This window comes from Stegodyphus dumicola, chromosome 6 (genome assembly GCF_044657685.1).
Source record: "Stegodyphus dumicola isolate Sdum_Otavi_A_Nest chromosome 6, ASM4465768v1".
NCBI lineage: Eukaryota > Metazoa > Arthropoda > Arachnida > Araneae > Eresidae > Stegodyphus > Stegodyphus dumicola.
In genome coordinates, this window is record NC_140773.1 from 91480169 (window position 1) to 91498293 (window position 18125).

The 18125-nt window shown below is 31.8% G+C and overlaps 1 protein-coding gene across 1 annotated transcript in view; it reads left to right on the forward strand.

Annotated features, from left to right (window-relative positions):
• Positions 1-18125, forward strand: part of LOC118202627 (uncharacterized) — a 393249-nt gene that overhangs the window by 310980 nt on the left and 64144 nt on the right. Inside the window, exons 5-7 of the mRNA XM_085818671.1 lie at positions 4193-5886; positions 13942-14135; positions 16154-16212. Of these exons, the coding sequence (XP_085674797.1) occupies positions 4373-5886; positions 13942-14135; positions 16154-16212 (1767 nt within the window). The 5' untranslated portion in view covers positions 4193-4372. The remainder of the gene's footprint in view (positions 1-4192; positions 5887-13941; positions 14136-16153; positions 16213-18125) is intronic.

Consider the following 18125-nt stretch of genomic DNA (forward strand, 5'->3'; position numbering starts at 1 on the left):
AAAATTAGTGTGTGATTTTTACGTAAAATGATCCGTACTTCAAGTATAAAATCTTTTTATGAAACCAGTTTTTTTAATATATGAAGATTTTTGATAAAATTTTTTAAAAATGCTGACTTTAGATAAAAGTTTAGAATTTTTTATGTGTTTAAAGGAATATAGTGTTCCTTTATAGCTTTAATTTTGAAACTGATGATGAATATTAAAAATAAAAATAATTTTGTCAGAGATTGTAATATTATTGGATTAAATTTTTAAATAAAAGGGAAAACAGAGAGTTAAAAGATAAATGGTTTTATTACTGGAATTTCAAAGCAAATTTAAGTAAGCCTCCTCTGTATGCCCCATGCAATGAAAATGAAACCATAAAACATCACGGTATGACGTCACGACTTAACATAGCCGCTGCCGTAGGCGAACTTCTGGCAGGTTTTGTTTTCATTTTGATCGTTTTTGTTAGCTTTCATCATTGAATGTTTTTAAGTCTTCCGTTCAAATTTTACTGCTTTTACATAAATTATTATCTATTTAGTGCACAGAAAAATCACTAGGATTGCAAATAACTGTTTCAAATTCATTAAACTCTAAGTACATGAAAATGTGTAAATGGTAACTATACGACATGATAAAACCTAGAATACCAGGGAAACTTTCGATGTATTTTACGTAAATTATGCCTAAAGACACTTTTCTGAGCATCTGGACGTTTTCTCTCAAAGACAGTGTAACTTTATATAGCAGTATGTTTCGTAATCTCATTCGTACACTGTACGGCGCCCTTGGTAAGTCGTGACGTCAAGTTGTTGACATCATGGACCTTATAAGAGTCTTATATGGTCCTTATAAGTTCCATGGTTGACATATCCTTGGTTCTTTCTTGTGACAGGATTACTCCATCTATTCTATCTCCGTCTTCTTGGTTCGGGACACGGTATTTTCAATATAGTGTTTGTTCTAAAAATATTAAGTGTACCAGAAACTTAAAAATTTTTATTTTTTATGAATAAGCAGACTAGATTTTTTTATGCATGTAATTATTATTATATGCTTTTTATGGTTCTTACATGATGTAAAATATCTCAAGATTTATATTTTTTAATTATTTTTCTTTTTAAGGGCGTGTAATTTGTATATAAAAAATTTAAGGTGTTTCTTAGCTCTTTAATAAATAATTTTTAAAAAATATGATAAATATATTGCAATTTACGTCTTTACGCAAATATGATAGTCAGAGAAAATTCTTATATGATAAAAAGGGATCGAACATGAAAATGATTTGAGCATGTGGCCACTTAATTAATTAATTTATTTTATTTAATACTTTTTAAACTTCAGCCAGCATTTTTTTTATTATGTAAATGAAGCGCTAACATGTGAATTAAGAACGTATGTTCAAATTGGGTTTAAGCATACGTTCTTAATTTACAGAATAAAGCCGAAGTTTAGTGAAAATTCTTTTCAAAGAAATAAAACCATTAGTATGTTGCGAATAGTTAATGGAACTTCCTTTTCTGTTGACTGCTTCAGTGTTCATGAACTCCAAACCTAGGTACAATTCCTAGGCTTAGCCGCACTATAATAGGTTTCTTGGAGTAAATTAGTGCCAGTGCTAATTGTGGACTAGCTGATGCCATTTCCGGTTTCTGCTTAGTATTTTCGAGGATAATTATGGACTCGTAATTATAATAAAGAAATTTTTTCTCCTTATAGCCCTTTGATGCTTCTAATGACCAGTAATTAATTCTGAAGAATGCTCTCTAAATGTTCAGTAATGTATTTGAGAAATTTCTTTTAGTTGACTTTAGAAATTAAGTCTCTTTTAAATGAAAAAAAAAAATTATATTCACTATCTATTCCTATTTTTTAACTGTAGTCTATATGAAAATTTTGAAAGAAAATTCTAATTTAGAGCAAAAATTTTTATTTTCTCTGAAAAAATTCAGTAGTTTGCTCTAAGTTCGAAGTCTTTCAGAAAAGAAAACCCAAGAGAGTTTGTAATTGTGTGGTTTGAATAAGTTACTTAATAATATTAATTTAAAACACTTACGGAACTATTATCACATTCACTATCGATTTTATATGTCCCGTGTGATTTGCACCAATCTATCTTATTTCATAAATAAATAAATTCGATTGATGCATGTGCGTTTTTGCTTATGGTCACGTCTGTCGAGGTCAGATTGTAAGTGCAGTTCCCAAGTGGACTTGCTGTTCTATCGGCAGTGTAAAATATCAGCGTTGCTCATTCTAAATATTGGGAATATTATTTTATAGTTACTAATATTCTTTCTTAACTCAGAATCATGATTCTTGGAAATTCTATTATAACTTTTTGTATTTCTAAGAATTATGTTATCTGTATAGTTACTATAAATCATTGTGTATGAAAGAATTCCGAAGAAACACTGAGAATGATGCACAATGTTGTGTTTTTCATCTGCTGTTTGTATGTTTTGCTTGCAGATATCTACATCGAAACAGCATGCAAACATAATTTTTTCCATAGATGGAAGATGCGGATGTCGTTTTATCTCTGTTTTGAAACTTGATATACGTTCTATTATTGAGTATAAACTCGTCGAAATTTTATACGCATTATTTCTGGCTTAGCGCATATATATGCATATATATGCATGTAAAGGGGTATTTTAATGTAAGAATGGGAAAAAAAGCCAATAACATTATTACACAAAATAAGCTAGAAACGAAGAAAATGGAAAATACAGATTCATATAACTTTATGTAGAATTGTGTGATTTACTGCTCATAGTAAATTCTAATTCTATAGCTGCCCTATTGTCTGGCAACGTTCATGCTAAAATATTTCCAATATTGTGAAAAATACTAAAAACATAATGTTTTAAAATAATAGTGTTGTATCCCGCTCACGTACTTTACGTAATTAAGGTCTGTGAAACAACTGAACTGGTGAGTAATGTTTTTTATGAAAGCAAAACGGTTGCGAAATGGGCATTTTTGCTATAAAAAATTCTTTAATTTTGTGTTTGATACCTATTAATTAAATTGTGCAATATTTTTTTCTTTAACAATACGAAAAAATAAATAAAAAAGACATTTTTAATACCTGAAACGTATTGTACTTCTGTTTATGCATATTTTAGCTGTTCAAGTATGAGAACTCTCAGCTGTTCACTTTCACATACGATAGTTGTATGAAAATAGGCAATTAAATAGATAGTGGTCACGTTCTCCAATCTTCTCATATATGCAAAGATCACTTTCCTTGAAACCCAACCCATTAAGGTAGCTGTCGGTGTTATATTGAATCAACAGCTTACATGGAAGCCTCAGATTACTCACTTAATTTCCAAGTTCGAAAGAATAAACGTCTCTACTTCGCTTTATGCGCCGGAACTTTGTTCTTTATTTAGGCGACAGGTTACTCATTTACAAGGTCATATTAGGCCCCATTATTGCCTACGTATATCTCGTCTAAGGTTTTGCATGTCCCTTTAACATAACGAAGTCAAAGCATAATATTGCGCCTAATCTCCTGATCATTAGTTCATTAAGAACAGCGCGGTACACAAGGAATTGGGTATAAAACCCATTAACGTCTTTATGGAAAAGAGCGCCAAAAATTCTTTAAAAACTAGTTATTTAAGTTATTGAAATTAATCATTATTTTACGAATGCCATTAGTAAACGACGTCTAGATGCTATCCTTAGAATACTTAATTTATCATTTTATTTGCTAAACTCCCTTCTTGCCGTTTCGGCCTGATAAATTGTATGTTTCTTAGAAAGTTTTCTCCACGCCCCTATAAAGCTTGCTAAATCTAGTGATTTTTCTGTCGACCTATGGCGAAGCTGCAAGCTCTTCTCAAAACAGTAATTGCCTTCACATGGTTTCTCTGACTAGTCTGCTTTACTGTTGCATTGATTGTCATTGTTTAACTCTTTCGAACGAACTCTGATCATAGAATTACGATATTTTCAGGCATCATTTCGCTACTCAGAAATAAAATATTGCCCGCGAGTAGGTTCTCCGTGACCTGCAGCCACCTATGAAATCAAGAAAAGGGATGTGATAGCCCTTAAAATTGTTATTATTGAAATTTAGTTTTATTCTAATTGTAATCTTTTTATTATAACATATTTAAATATTTTTGTATGAAATTTGGGTGTTTAGTGACCGTAATCTACATTATTTTTCTTTTTCTATTTTTAGCTCTTGGTTTCACGTGTATTTGAAAATGAGCGCAAAGGATCCAGAAACATATATTTGTTGTCAAATGTCGACGATATCGGTTGATTTATTTGTATCCAGTTTATGCACTGTTATTCTACAGTCATATGTAGAACCCACTAGGTGTTCTCGGATTTCCGTTTGATTTGAAGCTAGCAGGTCATGGAACGATATGACAGCAGTGTTATGGTAAAAGATAGTCATCTAAAACCATCTTTAGTCGGCATAAAAAACATTGAAAATGAAAAAAGTGCGAATTCGTCTACAGTTCCTTCTGTGCCAACCGGTGATAATCTCTCGTACCACAGCATTGAATGTGGTGATAATATTTTCTGCGCAAAGAAAACATTCCCAAATAAGAAGCCTTTCATGATGCCTAATGAACTGTACATCAGTCTTAACTCCGATTCCTCTCAGGCCTCTAAAATGTGTTCCAAGAACGAAAAATTAGATTTCTTTTCTTTCGGTTACCATTCCACACCCGCAAGTCCAGAGGAAACTGAGAAGTTACGGGGAAGACAATTAAAAAACGTTGTATCCTCCTTCCATAGTCCCATCATTGAGAAAAAAATGCCTTTTAGTTACTCCACTAGTTTTGTTAGAACTTCGAGGAGCGAAGACCACCTTCAGAAATCTTCTTTAGCTACTGTAAATATTGATATAGAAGACGAATTAGCTTCATCACTAGATACTTTGCTAGACACTAAAGCAGACGAGGTGTACAATGAAATTGGAAATGATGAGTATTTTGGCAGTTCATGTCCGGGTGTTTGTTCCAGATCTAGAAGTCCTGATGAAATCCAAAACTCGTCCAAAAGTGACTTATCACAAAGTTCTAGTGAAACAGCTTCGCCTTTAAAAATTAGTGTTAAACTGACGGATGCCCAAGATACGAAGCCTTCTCATTCAGATCCTCTTAGTGAATCTTCCGGTTCTGAAATCATTCCTTCAGACTCTTCAACCACCATTCGAAGAGACAGCGAAGGTAGTGGAGATTTTGAATGCACTAGCGAACAAATTTCTGCCATTAGCAGCCTTGATGATGCTACTGATTTGTCCAGAGGCACAGACTCGGACCTGGGCTCTCCTGATGGCAGTTTTTCTCCTGGTTCCGAAATAAATTTAGATGATGACTGGATGATGGACTTAGATAAGAAAGAGAATGTCACAGATATTTTCCAAGATATAACCAATAAAAGTAAGATTCTGAATAAGACTATTAAACAAGTGCCACCTAACATCGAACTGAATTTTGAACCTTGCGTGCCCGATACTTATAAACCACAGATTACCTTACAAACTTTGACCGCTGATAAATCACCTACTTCTCGCAGCAGCTCTCTATCTGTGCCGAAACCAGTTGAAGATAAGGTAGATTTAAGTGCAGAAAGTCCTACATCACAGTGTTCTGAAGATACTTTTGCTGATGTGTCTTATCACGAGCTAACAGAAAGTTATGATGAAGAATCAGCGGCTACAGAATCAGAAGAAATAGAGACACCACCACAGAGAAGCGAGTCACCGCCGACAGATGATGAATCTGATATAGAAAGTTTACATAGTTTTCGATACAGTCCAAAAGCGGTGGATATGCCTTCTGCCATCCGTTTGGCAAAGCGGCTTTATACTTTAGATGGTTTTAAAAAGACCGACGTGTCCAGGCATTTATCTAAGAAGTAAGTATTTTTTCCCTGTCATTTCTTTTGCGTATGTTTCACAGGGTGTATTAAATGTAATATATTTAATTCACTAGTGCACACATTCTTTTAACCTAGGAATGGAAACTATTTTGCAGTATTTTTCATTGCATAAAAAAAGCAATATATCTTATGAACATTGGAATATTTATTCCTTACAGTGAAAAATATTTTGTACTGAGCTAATATTTTAAGTCAAATATCATCTTTATTAAAAGTATTAAAAGGGTTTTTTATCCAGTTTTTATGCTTCTGATATTTCCAGCTACTCATTTCCTTCCATTCTCTAAAATTCGATTAAATATTTTAAATACGAGTTTTGACATTATTAACGGCTTGTTTTGTACAATATAACAGACAATGTTAAAATTCATGTATATAATACTTTTGAGATAGTTACGTTGCTGACCATAAAATTGCAATATCTCGAAAGAAGCAGCATATCGATGTGAAATTTACATTATACCTAGAACAGAGCGAGATATTAAAATAATTAGCAATCAGCTCTTATGCAAATAACTGTAACGCACATAAAATCAGTACAAAGGAGCAAGAAAAAAGGACGGATTATCCATACCGGAATCGCATTTCATTTTCATTTGTTTGATTGAAAGTAGGGTATGCCTTGTGAAAAAGGTAGAACGTACAGCAACGGGAGCTCGAATTTGGTCGTGAAAAAAATAACAGCGCACCTTGACTGCTAGTTGCAAAGAAATTGCTGCTTGGGGTGGCTGAAATCGTATCATTGTCATGCGGCTATAGACGCGATATTTCGAGGAAGAATGGATGGAGCGAAACTTAATCAGCATTTCGATACACCTGTGACCGAGAGAACAGGCATCCTGTGCGAATGGCCCATATGGATGATGCAGCGTTATCATGCATTCTAACATAGGGAATAAATTGTGTGACAAAACAAAAGTGTTCCTGCACGTACACTGAGGTGTCATTTTGAGGGCCACAGGCTATTTTCACAACAGTCATTGCTTTGCCTTACGTTAACGCTACAGCTTAAGTGTATGTAGCTGCAGTGGTGCATTGAACAACGCACATGGATGCATGAAGGGCGTAAGCTCATATTACTGACACGAATCCCGCTTTTGCATGCGCATATGGCAGTTGTTGAAATCTTGCTTTATGCATCCCAACATCGAGAATTACACTGTGGGTTGCTGTTGAATAAGAGCTCCTCTCTCTCGTCTGGCACATGTGTCTTCTAAAGTAAGCATCTCATTCAGATTAATTGTGTTCTTATTGACTAACTTTAATTTTAAGATTATTTGCTGTTTTGTTTTACAAGATTCTTTTTGGCTTAAAGGGACTAATGTCTTTATTTGGATTAAGTATTTATGTGACTTATGGTTTGAATCTAGCAAATAATTTGATGCTTACATGGAAGTAAGATGAAACACTCTCTTAATTTAGCTATTGTTAATTGATGATAGATTGGTTTATCCACTTGATAAGTCGATTAATCTGCGATCAATGACAATGGCTACTTTTTCAATATTTAAAATTTATTTTTGCGATTAAAAAGTTTTCTTAGCAGATTTAAACAAAATGTTAAAATTTAAAATACTAATTTATATTCTAATAAATTTTTTCATTGATGGTTTTAAATTTCTGTTCCTTGGAGAAGTTATATGGAAAATTTTCTTATAAATTATTGGTTTATTACTTTGCAGCTTTAGCGCAAGTCATAGGCTTTTTAATTTAATTTTAATTAGTTTATGTTAGAACAATGTTATATATAAATCTAGATCCTAAGTCGCGCTTTCGAGACATGAAAAACGAAATTTGAATTTCGTCAATAGGCCCAGTAGAACGGGAGATATAGAACTGTCCCATTTATTTTTTTGCGCAGTGTGCGTTAGTTTTAATAAGCACGATATTTTATTTTTGCTACATATTTAGGGGTCGTATACAAATTGAAGAACAAACATTTTGCTTTTCAACTTCTGTACGGCTTCTGAATATGATCTACGATTTTTATATGAAATAGCTTGGTCAATTTTTGTCGTACGGGAGTCTCGCTTTCTGTGTTTTGTTAATGAGGAGTATAACATTTTCCTGAATAGGGAATGTAAGAATGTATAAAAAGTGAGATTTTGTATTTATTACAAAACTTATTTCTTTAATTTTAAAAATGACAAATATAAATCTTTGCGTCATTAATTTTTTTTTTAAGTAGAAGTATATGTCTGCGACCAATTGTTGCGAAAACAAAGGCCGGATAAGGACTTTTATGGGCACGGTCTGTAATAAAATCAATTTTCGTGACGTCTAAGACCTGTTTCAGTTATGTGATTTTTAAGCCTTTCATAATTATTTCTCATACTTTAAATATGTGTATGAATGATACGAAGTTTTTATCAGTTTTATTTAAATCTGTTCTACGATGGATCTTACATTTTATGCATAATCGCAATTTTTTGCATTAATTTATTTCTTTTGCAGAACCTAAGCGTTTTTTTTTTTTTTTTTTTTTTTTTTTTTTTTTTTTTTTTTGTTATTCACTTAACCACAGTAAAAGCTCATTTCTTACTTCAATGCACAAAGTTCTTCCAGCTTAGTTTTAATTCATTGCTGTACATAATGGAACTTGAAGGCTCAATAAAAGGCTCAAGTACAATGAGGCAGAAGAAGTAGAATGATCTGGAATGGTGTATGTCGGTCTACTGCTGTAATGGTTCTGATTAATGTGGGACCAAATGAAAAAGAAAGAAATTCGATACCCAGTTGATCGAATTGCTACACATTGATTGGATCTGGGGAGGTAGAGTGGAAGAAACTTCAGTACCATACAGAAATAGAGAGGGGTGATAGGAAAAGGGAAGAAAAATCGATGACAGTCCTAAAACCTACAGAAAAGCAATTACTCCAATGTTGAAGAAAATCGTTTGATCTATTCAACTTAATCCAGCTTTACTTTTATTACGTAATATAAACACAGATTTTTTATTTTTTATCTCTTAAACTGAAGTCGTGGAAGGTGCTCATCATCTGGTATTTTGTGGACATTTTATATAAAATGCATGTCGAATATTGTCCACGTCGTTTGATATAATCATTTCTTTGATGTGAGATTATCCTATAATAAGTTGTACTTGGTTTCCTTGTCTGTGATTTTTGAATTACTTTATTTTCTAATAACGAATACCACTTTTGCAGTAGGCTGTGTTGGGTATTGTTCTTCCCCCTCCTCCCAATTAAAAATAACTTACGGATTGTCTTTTAGGTAGTAAATTCACTTGAAGTCAAAATGATGTCTTTTTCATTGCTCTAAAATTCATTATGTCATCAAAATAGGTACATTTTATATCGAAATAATAACACATTAAACATATGTAATCCATTTATTCATATATACGATTAGTGAAAATCGTGCTTCTGAATGATAATATCTCTAAACATCTTAATATCGCTAAGTATGTTTGCACAATTTTCATGGGCTTTACGTGTATCGAATGAGTAAGTAATTCTCGTTTATTACATTTTTCTGATGAAAGATCAGACTTGTAAGTCGGAAAGAGTATGTGCTTGCTAAAAGTAATCAATTCTTCCCAATAAAAAGTGCCTACATGTTATGCATTAGTTGATAATGTCATTTCATTTAGCGCTAAATACTTTCTAAATACTGTATTCCAAATAGAATTTATTTTTGTATTTGTTTGTTTTATTCCTTCGTCTTTCAGGTGATTTAGAATGAATTTAAAAGTAATCCTTACGCAAATTAAATCTTAAATTTTGGTTGTATTGCAAAACGTGAGTGAATTTCTCTTTCTTGACTTGGATCAAACAGCTAATTTCGCATGCCATTTAAAACGGTTGCATTCAAAATACATTTTTAACTACGTATATTTAAAATGTATATAAAAGGTGCAGGAATATTCACTTTATGTACACATTTTAAATATAATTTGATACAAATTTTAAATATAGTACACATTTTAAATATAATTTGATACAAATTTTAAATATAGTACACATTTTAAATATAATTTGATACAAATTTTAAATATAGTACACATTTTAAATATAGTATGTTTTCATTCTAAATCTCTTCCTTCCCAACAACATATCAAAAGCCGTGGTATAAACGAATTGGTTATTTTCCATAAACTAGGTGTCAGTATCTTCTTGGAATAGACACAAACTGATATTTTGTGCTTCTACAGGTAATTTTGTCTTCTGCCTTAGGTTTTGTTATTTTCAATTTATAAAGACCTTCCTCTTGTTTTTTTTTTTTTTTTTCCAAGGAAGCTGTGTCAGCTCTGAGCTCCAAATTGGTTTGAAAAAACAAAGCTGATTCTATACGTTCAAAACAAACAGTATCTGTTAAAATTAGCTCCCAGTCCATATAGATTTTAAAACATATTTTTAAATGTGAGGATTCTTATCATCAAAAGTGGATTTGCAGTCAAAATTTAGCAGAAAATCACAAAATAGTGCTACATCACCAAATATAATTAAATTTATATATTTTAAACCGTCAATTTACATTGACCTGCAAATAAATGTTTTTAATGCAGGGATTCAACACCGGAGCATGATTTCATAATTTCAGGGAAGGGAATGCGGTCAGTCTTTTATTTACTTGTTGATTATTTACTTTTAGTTTATGAAAATAAAACTACTTTTCAAATTTTCTTATTTATCAACATTTTCCACATTTTTCTTGTTTGATTTATTAACAATGATCATACGATTAAAAGATTCTATTCGTATTAAAAGATAATCTAAATTTAAATGAGTATATATGTATTTTTCGAGTTTTAGAAAGGAGGGGGAGGAGTTGATCGTCTAGCAATGGTAGAAGGAGTGCATAGTACAGAAATGATGGAAAACTATTTTTTTAATGGATTTTCAGATAGGTATCTAACATATCAAGCGAAGTTAAGACACACTGAGCTTTTGTGAAATTTGTGAGAAAACTTTGGGAGTTTGCTTCTATTTATTTCAATATATGTATTATGTAATTTATATACGTTATGAGGTTTGTTATGTTTTATGAAATTATGTATATCCTTGTAGTTTTAATTGATTATTGAAAGTTCTTATTGTACTAAAATATAGCATATTACAAAATTCAAGTTCGTTATATAAAAGAAAGGCATATTAAGATTCTGAACTGCCAAAAAAGTACAGTTTTGTGGCAAAACTGATAATCTCTCAGCCTCCCGTGAAAAATGCGAAAGACACAGTTAGATGCAGAATAGATAATTAGAGACTATTTGAGGCAAAAATGTTTTATTTCATTCGTCTATCAAAATGTCTTATAACTTAATAGTTGTAAGATATTTTGATAGACGAATGAAATAAAATGATGGAGGAGGCGAGTATCTCCATCTCTTAGCTCGCATTCTAGGAATTTCCGTAATTATTCCCGCACAATTCCAATTCCATTCCGTTTCAGAATTATTTAAGGTTAGGTGACCAAGGAAGCTGTTTACGAGAGTAAACCAAATCTCGGATGGCGAATTATGTCACGAGTGTCAATGCAGACAAACAACGTTCACCAGCACTCGAGAGCAAAAGTTTTCTTTGTTAGAATTCAGTTCAGATTTCGTGCTGAATTACTTTATTACTTTGTGTGAGCAGTATTTATTGCCAAGCTAAGTTAGATTTACTTGCTTCGGCTCTAAACGCATTAATTTCCTATTTACTTGAGTTTAATGATACCAAATACAAAGTTCTTCTTACATATTGTTAAATACGTAAATGGACTGAATGCACACAGAACCGATGATAGCGTGATAAAATCTATTTTAACAAAAGGAACACTGTAGAATTCTGAAATTTTTCTCGAAATCACTCGTAGCACTTCTCAGTATGACAGAACACAATCAATAGTTACCTCTTCAAACTTTAAACACAACACAATGAACGTTAAACACAACACAATGAAAATCATGTCTAAAGAGCGAAGCTTGATCGGACATCTCTCCATACTTCGAAAATAAGAACTGATGCTCACTTCGGTAGTTTTCACCCGGCCAACGAAAATTTTCCAGACCTTCGATTTCTCGAAATTGCTGGAAGGCATATGCAGTTACAGTTACATAAAGGGTGCGCCGAATACAGTTACGTTACATTTATGAATCAGAGTTTGGACACTTTTGGCGATTTCTAGCCAAACTTAGCAACAAAATTTAGTCGCCAAAACCTTCGACATCTTGGCGCTATCATGCATATTTAGCGAGATAGCCATTTACCTCAGTGTTAAATGGACTTGCCCATGAAACATTATTTCGCATTTTTGGACCTTCGCATTTTTGAAGCATATTATGCTAGACTGACTACACAAGAGATACTACAGTTTTACATATAGTTTCACTAAAAGTATTTGTATATATATAAAATTCGTAACAATTTTTTCAGTTCAAAATTGCTTTTAAAAGCAGAATAGTTTTCGTTGTATTACTTTAAGCTCATTAGTTAAAGCGAACAGTGGTGGTAATATACCCCCATAACAAAAATTAGGTAAAAAAACACTAACTTTTCCTTACTTATTCGTCCTATTTAATTAACGAGATATATAAAAATGATTTAATGATAAATTTTTAATAAAATTTTTTATTATTATTACTACTGGATTACATGTAAGTTTTTTTTTTTTTTTTTAACTTGCATTTCCTTCCTTGACAATACATTATGTAACGTATAGCAACACATACGATTAAGCGTTTTAATAACTGAACGGATAAATAACATATTTTTTATTTCCTTTAAAGAGAGATATACGTCTTCGCAAACAACTTTCGTGTTTAGGATATGCTGGTCTTAAAATATTCGTCATTTCTGCTTTAAAGGAATTTTATGTAGGGAATAATATTATCTATCAAAACCCAGGAACGCATTCTCTTTACCGCCATAAACGTAAAATATAATGTCTGCATTTATATTATGTAGTTATAATTAGTGCTGACTGACACTATAAATTAAAATGTTAATTTCTAAATTAAATCGCCAAGAAAGAATATTCGGCAAGGATACAACAGACGCATTTTTTAATCAAGCTGGTAAGACAGTACAATTCATTGTGGGAAGCAGAAAATATGGGTTCACAGTGTATTTCAGAGAAAATTTTGGTTTCCCGTTTGCTGAAAAAAATATGTTGCTTTCTTTCATATAATTAATTATTGTTTCTTTGAATAAAACGTTGCTCGAAATGAAATTTTGTGATTGAGGAAACGAAGGCGGCTTTTAGAGTTCAGGCTTTCTGTGTTATAAAAGAACATGCCAAAGAATTAAATTTGTAAGAAACCAGTAATGAGCCAAATAAATTGGCATAATTTACGACACTACAGTTTCGAAGGCAAAATAAAGTTATATTTTTCAGGCACAAGAAGGAAAATGACCCCCCCCCCCGAAAAAAAAACTTCTTTACGTGAGAACTAATGTTCTAGTTCAGTGGTACTGAAACTCAGGGTCGTGACCCCATTTGGAGTAGCGAAATTTACTAGTGGGGTCGCAAGGTAGCTAAAGTTTCTAAAAAACCTAAATTTATGGTATATCACTAAGAGTTGATGCTCTAACTGGGTCACGGAATCGTTTTTGGAATCATTTGCATTTTTACGGGGTCGCACTGCCAGAAAATTTAAATACCGATGTTCTATCTAGATAATGAAAAGTGATTGAAAACGAAATGCTTAGTGCTGTCTGTTGATCGAAAGGTGAATGAACGACAACTAAAAATCATATTTTATAAAAGCAAACGGTAAAGAAGGATGAAAGTTAGGATCAGAACCAAGATATTTTTATAGATATGAACCGTTTCGAGAAAATCTGATTTGCTACCATTGAGTTTACTAATTTTTAAAACGTTAATAGTTTGTAAATAGAAAGCTTATTTAGCCGATATAATTCTTATGCAGCATAAGAAGTTTATTTATTTTTTTGTGAAACTTTTTTTATTAATATACGTTTTTGCTTTCTAATTAATTTTTATTGACAGACATCCGTTATTATCTCTCAAAAAACTTCTTAAAACCATTTATTATGAATATTTATTGCATTTTTATCTTTTCCCAGCAATGAATTTAGCAGAGCAGTAGCTGAAGAATATTTAAAATTCTTCGATTTTACTGGAGATAGTTTAGATGTTGCCCTTAGGAAATTTTTGAGCCAGTTCTGCCTTGTAGGAGAAACGCAAGAAAGAGAAAGAGTTTTAGTGCATTTCTCTAAGCGTTACCTTGATTCCAATCCAAATATATTTAAGTCTCAAGGTACGTTATTTATTTATTATGCAAATTCTTTTATTTGTGTGATATTGATTGCTATTTAGAGCTTGTATTTTATGTGGATTTGTTAACGTAATTTTCACTTAATGATTGATAATATAGTCAGTATGATGAATTATGTATTTTAGTTTTAGGATAGACATAGTTATTTTGTTATTAGGAACATCTTTAGCTATGTCTTTCCAAAATTTTGGACAGTCAACTTACGTTAAGTTATGCTACCATGTATCGTCCACTGTTCTTGAGAGATATTGCCACTATGCGAAATATATCTTCCACGCATAACCAGTTCTAATTGTGTGGACACTCGGCAAAATATAGGATTTTTTATTTACCTTGTAAATTTAATCTTTCTGTAACTAAATAAATAACTGAGTGATTTAAAAGCATTAAAGTACTTTTTAATAGTTTAAAATTTTATTTAATTTTTTAAGAATATCTAATTCATACGATACAGTAAGTCATAATTTTTATGGAAATTTACAGAACTCTTTAATTAAAAAAATGTTTCTAACACTTCTAGATCTTATAAAATTCTGAATAAAAACTGTGAGTTTGCAGGTGTGCCTAGAAATACATCTAATTTAGACGATGGTAAAAACGTATAGGTTATAAATACAATTTTTTTTCGAAAAATTTATAAAAAATATATAAAAATAAATCATAAAAAAATGTGCGAATTATATTTGGATTAAGCCTAAACTTCGAATTCTGGAAGAAGGAATAAAGTAAGTTTAATAATAATAATAAAAAAAAGAGAGAGAGATACTAATAAATAGATATCAAATTCAATTAACATCGAGGAGCTAAAATTTGAAAGCTAATTTTTTTAAAAAACTATTCTTACAATTTTTACAAAATTTGGCAGTTTGGCATAATTTGAATCGTAGCATCGAAATATGAAAAAAAAAAAAAAAAAAAAAAAAAAAATTGACATGCCATTTCAGAAAAAGCCCTATTTTGTGTCAAAATACCTATATTAGAGTAATGATATATATAAATCTAATATATATCCTAAGTCGCGCTTTCGAGACATGAAAAACGCAAGTTGAATTTCGTCAATCGGCCCAATAGAACGGGAGATATATAAAACTGTTTTTTTTTCGCAGTGTACATGTAACATGTGTTTTATTTTATATTACAGAGTTTGTAATTAAGCGTTATTTGTCGGAGTGGCTGGTAGATATTACCAGTCTTTAGAGAAGAAGTTTAGGTCTGTAGTAGTTAAACTTTCCCTCCCCCCCCCCCCGAAAAAAGCAATATAGTTGCTGATCAGCTGTCTGTGGGCCTAGATGGCTCCGTTTTAGTATTTAATGTCCCGTTTATAGCTTTACTAAGCCCTGCTAAGCCCCTAACGGTGGTATAGGTAATTTTAATCTATCATACTTTTTGGACCTTGTATCTTGCTGGCACAACGAACCTGTAACGCACTGAGTCTATTTACTGTTATGTTTGGAAATACCGCCGAAGGCCATAGGTATTTTAAAAGTGAAGCGCAAGACGCGACGATTGGAGAGCTGAGGCAGTACCTCCTACATACATTAATGTATGTAATACATTACACATTACTGGCTGAGGCTGAGTGAGTGTAGATATTCACTGAAAGAAACTTAAAAAGAACAAGGCAGAAGGAAGTGTTCCTGAAAGAGAAATCTCGTGTCAACTTCTTTTTTTTTTTTTTTTTCAAAGTATTTTATCTGGGTAAACGTATTGCTAAACTTTGACAGTTACTAGTATTTTATTACAAGGCTATTAAATTGTTTGCAGAAAGATTTCAGATCACTAATTTACCTTTCAAAGATTTCCTATCCTTTTTAAAAAGAATTTTGATTGAAGATTAAAAATATTATTTTTCTTGATTTGTTCATGGTTTCTGTTGAAATTTTTGTCCCTATGAAACAGTAATGTATTGTGATTAATGCTGCAACTTTAAAAGGTTTGACTTTTATTTTGCTGTTTTGTTTTAACTGTGTAAACCTTCAATTCTTCTGTTTCTGTTTCAGATGCTGTTCATACACTAACCTGTGCCCTTATGCTTTTAAATTCAGATTTGCATGGAGAGGTAAACATTTATTAACAAATGCTGCAGCTTGCATTAGCAATATTAGCTTGTTGCAACTAATTAATATGTTCATTATTTGCTTACATAAGTATTCAATTTACAGAAGTTTCCCTCTCTCATTTACATTTACCTTTCATGTGCTTATTTATGAAACTTGCTTGCTACTACCTTTACTAATTTTTTTGCATTATGTTATCAATTTTATAATGGATATGTATATATATATATACATATATAAAATCAGTTTCAATTAATTTGATTTGTATGCTTGCTTAAGTTTTTTTATTTATAGTTTATAGACTTTGATGCGATTTTCTGACATCACATAAAATGGCACAAAATTATAAAAGGCATAAATAATGGGAAATTTTATTGCCCTTTTTAAATTGAGTAAATGCTTTAAGTCTCATAATGCAAATTTTATAACTCCTTTATGTTTTATTTTTTTTTATTTAAATATTTCCTCATTTTTTTAAAAAAGTTTCTTGTTTATCGAAATAAAAAATAACGTAGTGAAGGAATAATCCGATACCACCTTTTTCTAGATCGGTTTTTCATCTTTTCCGAAACGTTGGGGCATTTTCGTGCAAGATGAAATAATTCACCTTTAGCTCCTCACACACAGCAGAGATACACTTCCAGTTTGCTATTATTTTGTTTTACGAGTTTGTATACACTGAATCCTTCGAATAGCACTGTGCTTTTTCAGGATAGTTTTTGAAAAATTAAGCCTTTTATTTTCTGGAGTTTCGATTCACGTATTGCTGATATCGGCTAAGGAGTTTCGTCTGAGCGAATAAAATAAATCACACTTTCTTCCCGATGGATTTAGTAGGAACAAATTTTGGCCTTCCCAAATGCCATTATGTTTGCTTGTTTTAGAATCAAGCGTTTCATACAACTTATCTGATACAATGAAGTCACATAATTTTTTTAATTCATCTATCTCTCTTAACCTGCAATAATAATCGAAAGTTGCACTGAGTCGAGACACGAACTGAACACGCGACTCAGATCAGTATCACTGCCCATTTTTAAAATCATTCAAACATTCACCCGATGTCGGCTGAAATTCCTTCAAGATCAATGCTTTTATTTTATCATAATCCGCCATTTCTTGTTCGGAAGTATACGTTAAAACATGATTGCATTTATTACCAAAAATTAATCAACATTTCTGATCTTGACTCAACTTGTACGCTTTCGGTAGTAAATGCTTTTCAAGTGATTGAAAAACAAATGCAGAGCTTCCGATCTCTGAGGAATAGCTATAATCAGGGTTTTAACGCTTTTGATGATATTTTCTCTCCGCGATGCTGGTTCAGAATTTGTAATCAACAGCGTGATCAGAATTTTCACCAGCCATTTACTTCGGAGCTCGATTTCATTTTCAAGCTGAGCTAACTTAATTTTTTCAGCCTCTAATTTTGACTGCTCTTCAGTTGCTTAGTACTTTGGTCCTCCGCAACCGTTTTAATAATTCAACGAAAAAATTCAAGGTCAGTTTTTTAAATATTAGCATTCTCAATTAATGTTTTGACTTCGATAACTTTCGCTTCACCTGGCACTGTTAGACCTAACTCTGCCTTGATTATTTTCAAATCTTGTTATTTAGTATTTTTCTGCATACTCATAATTAAAATAGTAATTTAGCATAAGACAGTATTTTACCTTTCATGTTTCTTTATCGTATCCCGGACAGGCTCCCCAGTTTTCTGTGAGTTGTTTTCTGGGTCCTGGAAAAGGTGAGCGTCCACTTTTTCTAAAATAAAAAAAAATAAAAAATAAAAAAAAAGAAGCTAAAATGAGAACTATTAATTAAAAACTCGGAAAAAAGATAATTTTCGCTCTCATTTTTCCGGGTGTCAGTAGTTTCGCAAGCTGGAGATGAAAATCTGTTTTATTTCGAAAGT